The sequence below is a fragment of the Helianthus annuus genome, chromosome 3 (genome assembly GCF_002127325.2).
Source record: "Helianthus annuus cultivar XRQ/B chromosome 3, HanXRQr2.0-SUNRISE, whole genome shotgun sequence".
In the NCBI taxonomy this organism is placed as follows: Eukaryota; Viridiplantae; Streptophyta; class Magnoliopsida; order Asterales; family Asteraceae; genus Helianthus; species Helianthus annuus.
Window position 1 is genome coordinate 154,405,261 of NC_035435.2, and position 12,898 is coordinate 154,418,158.

The window sequence follows — 12,898 nt, forward strand, 5'->3', positions numbered from 1 at the left end:
TTTTTTTAAATATAATTTTCTTATTTTTTTTGTATATAAAATTATCTTTATTCAAGCCGTGTAATACACGAGGGTTTTAAAGATATAACTTTTTTTTATTATTTGATAAACAATATTACATTTATTCAACCCATGTAATACACGTGGTTTTAAAGATATAACTTTTTTATTTGGTATATAAAATTACATTTATTCAACCCGTACAATATCGTTCTTATAAATATAACTTTTTATTATTTAATATATAAAATTATATTTATTCAACCGGTGCAATAAAGGAGGTTTTAAAGATATATTGTTTTATTATTTAGTATATAAAATTTATTTATTCAACCCCGTGTAATACACGGGGTTATAACTTAGTTTATAATTATAAATGCCTTGCGGACTTTGTACAATAAGAAAACTTAAAGCTCAAACCTCATCACCCTCAATAAATATTACCTAAGACCCCCTATTTTTCTTATTTCTCACAAGAAACAACCACAAATATATGTATATTTTTCTAACTTGTGGATTAAGGAAACTTTTTTCCTATATACAATTTGATCTCCTTTTGTTTTTATCATGCCTTGGAAATGCACAACAATTCTGTCTCTTCATAGGTTGGTTTCTTTCTGTACTCTGACCATACAGCCAAAAGTCAAACTATAGTTTGTTGACTTTCTTCATGGGCATTATTTGAGAGAGAGCTTGATGGGCAAACCATTTTGGGGAAGAGCAAATGGAGCATACTGAATCTCAGTCTGTGGGCCTACCACCGACCACCTGCATCAAATCATATTCTTTGTTATAGACTTAATCCAGATGATTTTGTCACGATAAGGTCACATGTAAACCTGACCCGACACCATTTTTCTAACTCGATACAAACAAGTCTTTGTTTTAACGTGTTATCCTTATATTTCAAATACGCGCGCTATTTTCTCTTGTTACAGTTTTATATAAAATGAGTAAATTTCTGTTTTCGTCCCTGAGGTTTGTCAATTTCAACTAGTTTAGTCCAAAAATCTAATTTATAACAAATTCAGCCCTGAAGTTTGCATTTCTTAACGCTTTTCATCCCTAAGGGTGCTTTTTCGTTTAATTCTTAGGGATAAAAAGCGTAAAGAAATGCAAACCTTAGGAATGAAAAGCGTTAAAAATGCAAACCTTAGAGATGGTTTTATTATAAATTAGATTTTTGGACTAAACTAGTTAAAATAGACAAACCTCTTGGACAGAAACAGAAATTTACTAAAAAAAAAGCATCTTATAATAATTTCACTAACTCAAAAGATTATGTGAATTTGTTACAAACCTATACTTTGTGGTCAAGTGATGTAAGAGCACTAATATCTCCAGCTTGGCTAGTTCATTCCCTGGACATGAGTGGATCCCACTGCCAAATGGCATAAATGTATTGGCTTTTGGTGCCACCTGTCAATATTACATCATTTTCAGTACCCATTTCCAAAATAATATAAAGATATCATTTTTAATATTTAAAAAAATATATTTTACTTCACTTGTATTTTTAATATTTAAAAAAAGTATATTTTACTTCACTTGTATTATTATTTACCTGGAATCTTGAAGGATCAAACTTCTCTGGATCAGGGAAATTATCTGCACTGTGGTGAATGTTTCTGAACAGTGGCAACACTTTCCATCCCTTTGGAATAAGATACCCTGAAGATTTTATTAACTTATATTAGTGTACAAGTTTTAATGCATAAGGCACAACTCATTATTGCAGTACTATTCTGGTTGTAGCAATAACGGTTTCTAATTGAAAGCAAACCTTCAAATTCAACATCTTGAACTGCTTCTCTGAATGTAAAAGATAAGATTGAAGCAACTCTGAGTGTTTCTTGAATGACTCTGGAAGTAACAGGCATCTTCTTGGTATCTGCCCAACTCAAAGTCTTTATTGCCTCTTGCTCCTCCTATTATAAATAAAACAAAAATAAACTATTAACTTCTAGAACAACTTATTAAGTACGATGTTACGCTACGTAGTGAAAGAACCAGAACGTTTTACTTTTTAGTCGGTTGTTAAGAATAATAGAGGTTTTATATATGTAAACAGATTTTATATATAACAATTGATTGATTAAAGATCTTACGGCAAGTGACGGAACCAGAAGTTTTTAGTCCGCCGTTAAAAAACTCATATTTTAAATATAAAAATACAACATAGGGGGGCTTAAAAAAATTTAGTGTATTTTTTAAGCAAATATTCTGATAGCTGTCTTTAAAAGTTTGGTTAAGTCTCCTGATTTTCTCATGAAAACAAATCATGGGTCCGTACTGGACCCGCCCCAGACAACACGAGTGAATATTACTTACGGTGACTGATTGTAAAACGGCGGGATTTTCAGCGAGGTATTTGATGATCCAAGTCAAGACACTGGCGGTGGTGTCGCGGGCAGCGAAGATGACGCCGATGATGTTATCGGCGATCTGTTCGTCGGTGAGGCCTTCTTTGTCCTCCATAAAAGATGCCAACAAGTCATTCTGTTGTTCTTTCTTCATTTCTCTTCTATCAGACAGAACTTTGGCCAAGATCCGAGCTAGTTCTTTCCGAGCTTTCATCGATTTGTTAAACAGAGTACCCGGAAGATTAATCGGCATCGAATTGTACCCTTTTTCGAGAATGTAATAACATCTCTTGAGATCTTCTCTATTGAGCACTTCTTCTTTGCCCAGAATTGAAAGTAATGCCACATTAAATGTAAACTGAACAAAACAAAAATCATGTTAGTTGTATTTTTGTACCATAAAAAAAAAAGTTTTCCTAAGGGTCTTATCAGGAGCGGTCTCTCTCTGTACTGTACCCTGGACCCTCCGGACCCAGATATTATTAGGTAGGTTTGTTTTTTTTTTTTTTTGTCATTGGACTTACGATTTTCATTTCTTGGAAAGTGTTGATCAACCGGTTTTCCCATGAGCGAAGCGCGTCAACCGCGATGCATTCGATGTCGGAAACCATGTGTTTAATCGATTCGGGCGTAAATGCTCGGAGAACAAGACGCCTTAGCTTGAAATGGTAGTCACCCTGGTGAAAGAAAATGGCTTGTTTGCCGATCATCCTCTCTTTACTAGCCGGAAATGTGGGCTTGAAAAGATGACATTTGGTAACCAACACAAGCTTAGCAGCAGCAGGGCTAGAAATCATGACACATCTACACCCTAATATGTGTGTTTTGAATATTGAGCCGTACCTGTAGCGTTCCGATATAAATTTTATTAAAAACAGAAATAAATTCACAATACAAAATAAAGCGTACTTTGGTATTTTAACTGTACCAAGTACTTTTTACTGTACCTTACCTAACTGAACTAATACTGACTGAACAACACTAGTAAAACTAGAGATAAAACTGTTTTAGAAAAATGACTCACTTTTTAACCTTAGAGGTGAAGAAGACGTTTGGGTTTTGAGAATAGAGTTCAAAGGTTTCACCGATATACGGCCAACCGAGGGTGCCCGGAGGGAGCGGGAGGTTTATCCGGCCGCTTTTAGCGGCAGAACCTAATAAAAAGAAAGCCAAAACCACAACAAATAAAGAAAACAAGATGGTAAAGGTGATGAACTCCATGATGACGGTAGTAAGTGTGAAGGTGAAGGTGTGAAGGAATGAAGGGGGGAGAAAGGGGTATGTATAGGTAAGGGAGGGGGGGTGGGGGGGGGGGGGGGGTAAGGTGCACCGTTGAGAGTTGGGTAGTAGAGCACGGAATCGTTTCTCAGATGATTAAAATTTTAATATAAAAGGTGGGAGGGAATTGAATGCAATAAAACATCTATGTTCGTGGGGTGCATGGTTTTCTGTGGGTATAATAATGATAAATTATGAATTTGGTTTGTGATTTCACGAAGTACTTCCTTTGTCATTGTCTTTTACGTTTGTGACCTTCTGATTTCATGAAGTAGTCTTTTTGTCATTGTCTTTTATGTTTGTGACCGATTTCTGACATCTATATAGTACGGGAACGGGTACAGGACTAGGGTACGGGTCAGAAAGACATGAATGTTTTTAGATGTATGAAACTATTAAAGATTTCGGATGGTGATTTGTTATGTTTAAAAGCGACATTCGAAATCGGGTACGGATTTTCGAGTAATATAAATATCTAATATCTAGAATCGAGTATTGGTCTACCTTGAACACGAACCATATATTTTATTATTATAAAAAACATAATTGTTATCGATGGACCAGGTTCGGACAAAGTTGTTGCTGATAACTTGATGATCAGTTAATTGACGACTAATTGCCACCACTGACTAATTACAAGTTTACAACTAAATATGAGTACCGATTCGGTGCCCACTTTTTGGTGTTTTCGACACCAGTATTTTAACGAAATTTACACACAAATACCGATACCGGTATTGTACCGAACATTTTCGATACCAATACCGTATTTAACGAATTTCGGTACCTGTATTTTCGGTATGTATACCAAGCTCATCCCCACCTGAACTTGTATCGATGTTTATCAAGATTCCATTTTGGTCTTAATGAACTAAACTAAAATGGGGTGATGACATTTAAATCACCAACAAAGTTAATTAGCCTAAACTTAAAATCGTGTAACCTAATCAATCCGTTTAACCCTAACCAAATTGATGGGTTTTAATAAATAGTTCAAACGGATTAGTTGGTCGACTCATTTAGTTAATTTGGTTTGTGGGTCAACCCATTTATTAAACGGGTTAAACATATCAACAAAAATATAACACATTCTATTAAATAAGTCAACTCTAACATATCCCATTTCTAAAACAAGTTAGATATGACAACTTAAACTCAGTTAATTTTCATAATATGTCAAAAATATCGTCCCCGCGTATTGGCCACATACATAAAAGACTGAATTTGACAAATGATATGAAAGAAGCAACAATTATTGCTGTTGTTGTTGCTGCTGCTGTTGTTATTTCTTTTTTAATTATTACTACTAGGTTGTATTTTTGAGTTTTGCCGTTTCTTATACTCGTATCGTCCCGTACCCCAGTCTCGTACCCGTATCCGTGCTACGTACCCCCGCGTTGCGGCGAAGCGTAAAACCGTGACAAATAGCACCAATGCCACAATATAGCCAACAGCCACCAACATTGAAGTTGCGGCGTCTTAACGTGGTGAAATTAGACCAACATATAAAACATAGAAAATAATAACTAACTCGATTTAGGTCTCGCGCGTTGTGATGAACTTATTAAACGGGAAAAAATAGACGACGTAAATACACTGAACCACATACGTACGTTGCACCATGTTAACTCACAAAATTTAAAAAGAATCGTATAACAAAATGTAAAATCGTTAAACCACACACACATTGTGTTGCGTTAATTCGCCAAATTTAAAACTAAACGTAAAACGAAAAATTTTGCAAAATATGAAAAATATAAAGAATCAAAGTTGTAAGTAAAAAAGTTATGATATTAAATTGGAAAAACTAAGGCTTTTGGATTAATACTACAAAATCAAGTAGTTATGAATTTAAATTGAAATATCAATTTTCTTTTTTGAAAACCCCTAAAAAATAAGTTACAACACCTCAATCCCTTAGGGTGTACGGAGTGGTTAGACACTTGAGAGTGACAAACTAAAAAATCAACCAATGAGAGTGTGTCATGTCAAAGTGGTAAACTATGCTCAAAATGTTGGCAATGGTTAGACACTTGGTGAAATGGTAAACTATTTTTTTTTTTTAAAAAGAAAAATGTATGATTGGTTGTGATAACATGGACCCCACAACACACCCCCACTCTCTCCCCTCTCCTCCCTCTCCCCGAATCGGTGTTCCCTCACTGATTTTTCTCCCCAAATCGGTAAAACAATTCGGTAAAAAGGTGAGCATTGGGCAAGACATCGGTGCCGATGCCTTTTGCCGACACCACTCCGAACCCCCTTAACTTAACTTGTTGCTAATTTATATATCTAAATATTATTATTCTATATTTACCCTCTATTATTTATTTATTTTTTCACTCACACATTTCCTGTTCAATTTTCTTACAATCCTATTTGTCCACTGGTCAAACATCACCACCTCCGCCACACACAACCTACATTGATTCCGGCCACCGTTTATCACCCCGGAGAGCACAAATTTTGCGATGAACCCCACGATTAAAGCTCGAGATCTATAGATCTACTACTGAAACGAGAATGGGGAGGAGAGTGGTGGATTTGGCAAGAGTTTATGGCCGCCGCTGCAGTCGTCGATCGACGTCCTAGAGGTGGGCGCCCCCATTTTCTCCGTTAACTTAGTTGATTTCCTTGACTGTGAACAAGCAAGAGGTGGGGCGTTGATTCCGGGATGGATGCAGTGAAAAAGGCGACGATGGGTGTACGATAAGTGGGTCGCGTACCACGGTGGTGGTGGTGGCACTGGCGGTGGCGGTGGCGCGTGGTGACGGACTGACGGTGATGGCTGATCAGTTTGGAGAGAAGAGGGGTTGAAAGATGAAACTTTGCTTTTGAATCTTCATAAACTGCAAATCGAGCACATGGTTTTCATTAGTGGTATTAAAGTTATTAAAAGAACCCTCTGCAATGCATTTATGACAAAAAGAACCCTTCAACTTTTTTTAGAAAGGAGTGGATCAACTGGTTACCTTGGCCGCCTCTAGGCGTACCCGCTCAGGTTCGAACCCGCCGGCCCGCAATGCGGTACCTCCCGGTCGGTCTAGCCTAAGCCCCGTGTAGAAATCCCACTAGCCCGGGATCGAACCCGTAACCTGTGGGTAAACCTTCACACCTCTTACCAGTGATTATATTGCTTTTATTAAAACTAAATACATATTCGATTTTTATTTTTTTTATATATATGTTAAATAAAAGTATTTATTTTCTCATGAATGGTTTACAACTTTTCTTAGGTAATACAAATTTGTTATTATCGTATATGTTAGTAAAATTGCTTGTCCATAAAAACGGTTTAACCATCAACACAAGCATGCCACAACCAAGAATAATTTTTTTATGGTTTTCTTAACATATCACAATAGAGTATATTTTGAAAAAGTAAGTTGTAGCCAAAGCTATACCAAGTACCGAAATCGTACCAATAGTGTAATAAACCGAACAGATGTCAACCAATGAGTACGGGGACTTCTACTAGTTGTTATTATTATTATTGTAGCCAAAGCTCGTAGCGGAGCGCGGGGACTTCTACTAGTTATTATTATTATTGAACGACATAGTTTTTTTGTCACCAATGAGATTTGAACCCTCACCACATGGAAATGCAAAGACTTATCCAACACCCGGATATTATTATTATTGAACGGCCAACGAATAAAATTTCGGCTACTCAGGGTAACCCAATGGCAAAAGGGAGCTCAAGCCCACTATCTCTAGTTCCGGAGAAAACCCACCGCCCAAAAGCACATTGTACAGTGTTAAAACCCGGTTAAAATCGAATTCGAAATTAAGACATGTAGCCTTTAATTCCGAATCTTCACTTCCACTCCAACTTGAGCTGTTTTTCTCTGTTCTTGGGTATAAATTATTCAAAATATCCGAAATAACGGCCATATCAAAGTATCAAAATCACGCACAACAAAGAAAATACGCTCCATGTTCAAGGATCAAATTATTTCCACGTATTCCTTTTCTATGATTTACCTCTTGATTATGCATGGGGACCCCTAAGTTCGGTTACCCAAAAATATCCAAATTTAATATATTCAAAATATCTATATTCAATGATATTAGATAATGACTAATACGTGGTGAGAGGTGAATGCCTTCACCTTCTCTTCCGTTTCATTCCTAAACCTTCCATGATTCTCACAATCAACTACCGTTGTGTGTTTCGATACGTCAACAATAAGAAAACAAACACTACATACATCGACGTTTGACGCTAGATTGTAATATGTTATGACGTGCTATGACATGTACTATATGTTGTAATACGATGGTTCAAAAGGTCATGTTGGGATTAATGAATTGTAATGTCCTAATATGACACGTTAAAACCCTACGTCTCTCATGACTCATTACGGTCCATATATCATAGTCCATTATTATTCACTGGACCATGTGTGGCCTATTAAGATCCTTTTAAGACTAGTAGGATGTGTTGTAACCTATTACAATGTAATGCTACCTGTTTTTATACCATTAGGTCCATTGACACATGTATGTCTTTGTGATATAATATAATATAATCATGTACTATCGACGTCTCAGAATAAGATTTAAATAATGCACCCTAAATGGAAATCTTGGAAAGGAATTATACGCTTATAACCTTAAAAATGAGCATGAGGGTTTACTAATTAGAGTTAAGTTCACGTATAAAGAGCCTTATCGTACAAACGTACGAAAGACATGAAAAAACCAAAAAAACGCAGTGTTATTTTCATAATTATTTGTTCGTAGGGTAATTATTAAAATTACTCTACAAATGATCTTTTAGGGTAATTTTGTAAAATGATCTTGTAGGGTAATTATTAAAATTACTCTACAAGTGTATCAAAAATACTCTGCAAGTTTATCAAACAACATACAATTCACAATTAGTTTACAAGATCATTTGTAGAGTAATTATAATACTCTCCAAAATTACCTTCAAGATCAAAATTACCATACAAGATCATTTATAGAATAATTATGATACTCTACAAAATTACTCTATAAGATCAAAATTACCCTACAAGATCATATTACAAAATTACTCTACAAGATCATTTGTAGGGTAATTTTGATAATTACTCTACGAGTAAATAATTACGAAAAATGTCATCTCATTTTTTTACCTTTTCACCATATTTGTACGATTTGTATGTTAAGAGTATTTGTATCAGTAATTAAGTAGAAAAGGCCGGGCAATATATTAAACTTATAAAAATAAAATTGTTCGTCAGTGAGTGCGTATGCAGTTTACCTTGTGTCCCCAAAAAAATCAGTATATACTCGGATAGAATTTGAATGTGTATGGGTCATAGTGATTTTTTATATTTCTTTTAGCAATTTTTCTAATTTTTTTGCCGCGTAGTAAAATCTCAAGATCGATATTCTGTTTTTTTATTTTAAACTAGTTGATTTTATGTCCGCGCGTTACGGCGGGGACCCAATGACTGCAAAACGCGTGTCAGCAACGGCAAACAACTAACGAATATCAAAAAATAAATAAAAATGACATGGTAAGTATAGTCACTCCGTTCTAAAAAAAGATTTTAAATAACCAAATATATAATAATAGGACCCCACACGTCCTACACGTTGGAAATTCGGTTGTTTTCAGTTCAGTTATTCCGGTGCTAATGCGATAAAATATGGATGAGCTCGGTACCAGTAATGGCACCGAAAGTACCGATCCGGAAAATCATCGAAATTAGGTACCTGCACCGAAAATGCACGGTACAATACGGTATGGTATTTGAAGGTAAAAATCAATAAATACAGGTATGGTGCTAGACCGGTGTTGAACCGGAAATAACGATTCTGAAAACGCCAAAAGGTGGGTACCAAATTGGTGCCGAAAATGATTTGGTATAGTAAATTTGGTACCGATACGATACCGGTTTGATTACAGGATTTGATACGATTTACTCATCAATAATCTAAATATCCAAGTTAATTTTACATGCTATAATTCATTCATTACAGAAAAGGACAAAAAAGGGAGCGAAATAAGTTGTTGTGTATATAAAACCTCATTTAAATGAAATACAATTTACTTACTGTGTGTATGAAAAGTAATCTAAACGGTGCAATTACTTGCATTGTTACGTTGCTACAGGATTTGATGAGCTCGGTACCAACAGGTATCGAAAATACTGTTACCGAAATCCCCAAAAGTGGGTACTACTGAATATACCTGGTACGGTATGGTTCGGTACCGGTCGATACTGATACGACACCGGTATTTGAGGGTAAAAACCGGTGAATACCAGTGCCGAACCGGTACCGAAAATACAACCGGTTTGCTAAATTATATACCGGTACCCGATACCATTTGCTCATCACTTAGTGATGTTACTATTGATTTAATTCTATTTTTAATATACCGGCCCAAAAGTGGGTACCTGTATCAAATATACCTGGTACGGTATGATTTGGTAACGATCGGTACTGGTACGACACCGGTAATTGAGGGTAAAAACCGGTGAATATCGGTGTCGAACAGGTACCGAAAATACACCCGATTTGGTAAATTTGATACCGGTACCGGTACTCGATACCATTTGCTCTTAATTATTATCTATTTTAATATATAGGCCCAAAAGTGGGTACCTGTATCAAATATACCTGGTACGGTACGGTTTGATAACGGTCGGTACTGGTATGACATCGGTAAATGAGGGTAAAAACCGGTGAATATCGGTGTCGAACAGGTACCAAAAATACACCCGATTTGATAAATTTGATACCAGTACCCGATACCATTTAATCATAAATATTATTATTGTATTAATAGGTTTAATCATAATTATTATTATTGTATTAATAGGTTATTAGGGTGGAGATACAATAGGAAGTTTATTTGGCTAGAAAGGCTAGGAAGTGATCTTGACCATCCATTTAGTTAATCAAGGGCTAAGATTAAATCAGGGAAATTGAAGGGAAGAAAAGAGGCGCGTGAGTTTGTTTAGGGGCATTCTAGTCAATCCAAGTCAATAGTTTCTCTCTCCTCCAATTCCCCCCCATTTTTTAAACATTAATAACTCTTTCATACGACATTATTTTTTTATAAAAATTGCACAAAAAAATGAGCGTTTTTTTATCTTTAAAACGAGTATACTATTGCTATATTTAAAAAAAATTTAAACTCAGTTGCGTAAAACGCAATAGAAAAACCCCCAGTTACGTAAAACGGAATTAAAAAAAAAACCTAAAAAATGACATTTTTCTAAAACGCAATGCACCAAAAACACAAAAAAATGACTTATTTGTAAAACGCAATGGCCAGAAAACACAAAGAAATGTCTTATGTGTAAAACGCAATAGCCTAAAAACACAAAAGAAAGTGTGCTTTCTAAAACGCAATGGACTGAAAACACATAAAATGTGTTTTACCTAAAACGCAATGCAGCAAAAACACAAAGAAATGTCTTATTTCTAAAACGCAATGGCCAGAAAACACTTAAAATGACGGTTTTTTAAAACGCAATAGACTGAAAAAGTATAAAAATGTGTCTTACCTAAAACGCAATAACTAAAAACACTTCAAAAATGTGTTTTACCTAAAACGCAATAACTAAAAACACTTCAAAAATGTGTTTATCTAGAACGCAATAGCCAAAAAACACATAAAAATGTCTTATTTCTAAAACGCAATGGCCTAAAAACACAAAAGAAAGTGTATTTTCTAAAACACAATGGACTGAAAACAAATAAAAATGTGTTTACCTAAAACGCAATGAACTAAAAACACTTCAAAAATGTGTTTTTTTTTCTAAAACGCAATGGCCAGAAAACACATAAAACTCTCTTATTTCTAAAACGCAATGGACACGAGCTGACCTGTCTGTAAATCTGTCTGAACCAGAGAGTAGCAAATCAAAAAACTGTCTACGAATTACTATCTTCGAAATCAACCCCAGCCAGGGGCTCTGCCCCTTGGACCCCGCCAGGGTTGCCGCCCCTGGGACCCTGCTACCAGGGGCTGCCGCCCCCCGGACCCCCGCAAAGATCGTAAAACGCAATGAATAAATCAAAAACCCAAATAATAAAAATGAAATTAAAGAATTTCTTACATGGATCGAAGTCGGTTCTTTCAACGATTGACGAAATTTGAATGATTGAAACACTTATAAGAGATCAAATCGAACAAATCGAGTGATTATCTTCAAAATCACCAGAAAAAACGAGATTTTGTATGAAATTAAACTGGGGTTTCTTCAAAAAAGCTGAAGAACACGTTGATCGGGTGTTTGAATCGTTGATTGGTGGCGAAAATCGCACTATAATGTAGTGATTATTGAGATAGAAAGTGAAGAAATGGTTGAAGATGGTGGGTTTTGAAAATGGTGGGTTTTGATGTTACTGGGAAGAAGAAGGAAGAAGAAAATGATATGATTGACTAAAATACCTTTCCTCTTTATTTTAAATTTGCCACATGTTATAATCCTATTGCTTCCTACACTTCCTAGCCAAAATAAACTTCCTATTTGATTTTTTCCCTAGGCTATTATAATATTATAAAAGTACTCTTCATTCATTTCTATTATTATAACTAGTTTTTTACTATCGCCGCGTTGCGGCGAACGTTTTTGTTGTTTAATCTGTGTTTACATGTGTTTTGAAATCACTACAAGCACGTTGCGCACGGGAACCGCTGACAAGAATAAAAAGAAAATATAGAAAAAAAATACTAAAAGATAACCAAAAAAAAATCAACAAAAAAAGTTGTATGGTAATAATGTTGTTCGTATGAAACTTGTGATCAGAGATGAGCAAATAATACTGGGTACAGGTACCGAATTTCCCGAACCGAAAAATCTTAAGTACGAATTCGGTACGACTTTTGGCGTTCCTTGTACCGATTCGCTACCGTTTTTTACCTTCATATACAGGTACCGTAATTGGTATTTTCGGTACCAGTAACGATTTGGTATTGGTTGGCACCGAGCTCACCCCTACCCCTGAAACTAAAAAAAATAAATCATTAAAAGTTGAAGAAAATAAAAAAAAAGTTGCACGATACCGTTGTTCATACGACACCCGCGCTCAGGGACAAGCAAATGGTATCGGGTAACAGTACCGAATTTCCCGAACTAAAATATTTTCAAAAACAATTCGATACCGACTATTGGTGTTTTCTGTACCAGGCTGGTGTCGGTTTTTAGCTTCATGTACCGACAACCGTACTAGTATTTTTGATACCAGTACCGGTTGACAAAAACTAATCTGACTTAAAAGTAAAGAAGATAATAAAATTATAAAAA

At 35.5% G+C, this 12,898-nt stretch overlaps 1 protein-coding gene across 1 annotated transcript; it reads right to left on the reverse strand.

The window, feature by feature from the left end:
• Nucleotides 1-407: 407 nt before the first annotated feature.
• LOC110930333 (abscisic acid 8'-hydroxylase CYP707A2) lies at nt 408-3,622 on the reverse strand. The gene is made up of 7 exons (XM_022173631.2): nt 3,388-3,622; nt 2,888-3,206; nt 2,332-2,721; nt 1,784-1,928; nt 1,565-1,671; nt 1,301-1,419; nt 408-768 (listed from the first exon to the last, which is right to left on the reverse strand). Exons 1-7 carry the CDS (start codon nt 3,582-3,584, stop codon nt 678-680), a joined length of 1,368 nt encoding a protein of 455 aa, XP_022029323.1. The 5' UTR covers nt 3,585-3,622; the 3' UTR covers nt 408-677.
• Nucleotides 3,623-12,898: the final 9,276 nt, after the last annotated feature.

Coding starts and splice junctions, on each gene's coding strand:
- LOC110930333 (XM_022173631.2), bottom strand. CDS start 3,584: ATGGAGTTCATCACCTTTACCATCTTGTTTTCTTTATTTGTTGTGGTT. Junction 1,672..1,783: donor TCAAGATGTTGAATTTGAAG/GTTTGCTTTCAA, acceptor TAAAATCTTCAG/GGTATCTTATTCCAAAGGGA. Junction 1,420..1,564: donor TTGATCCTTCAAGATTCCAG/GTAAATAATAAT, acceptor TAATATTGACAG/GTGGCACCAAAAGCCAATAC.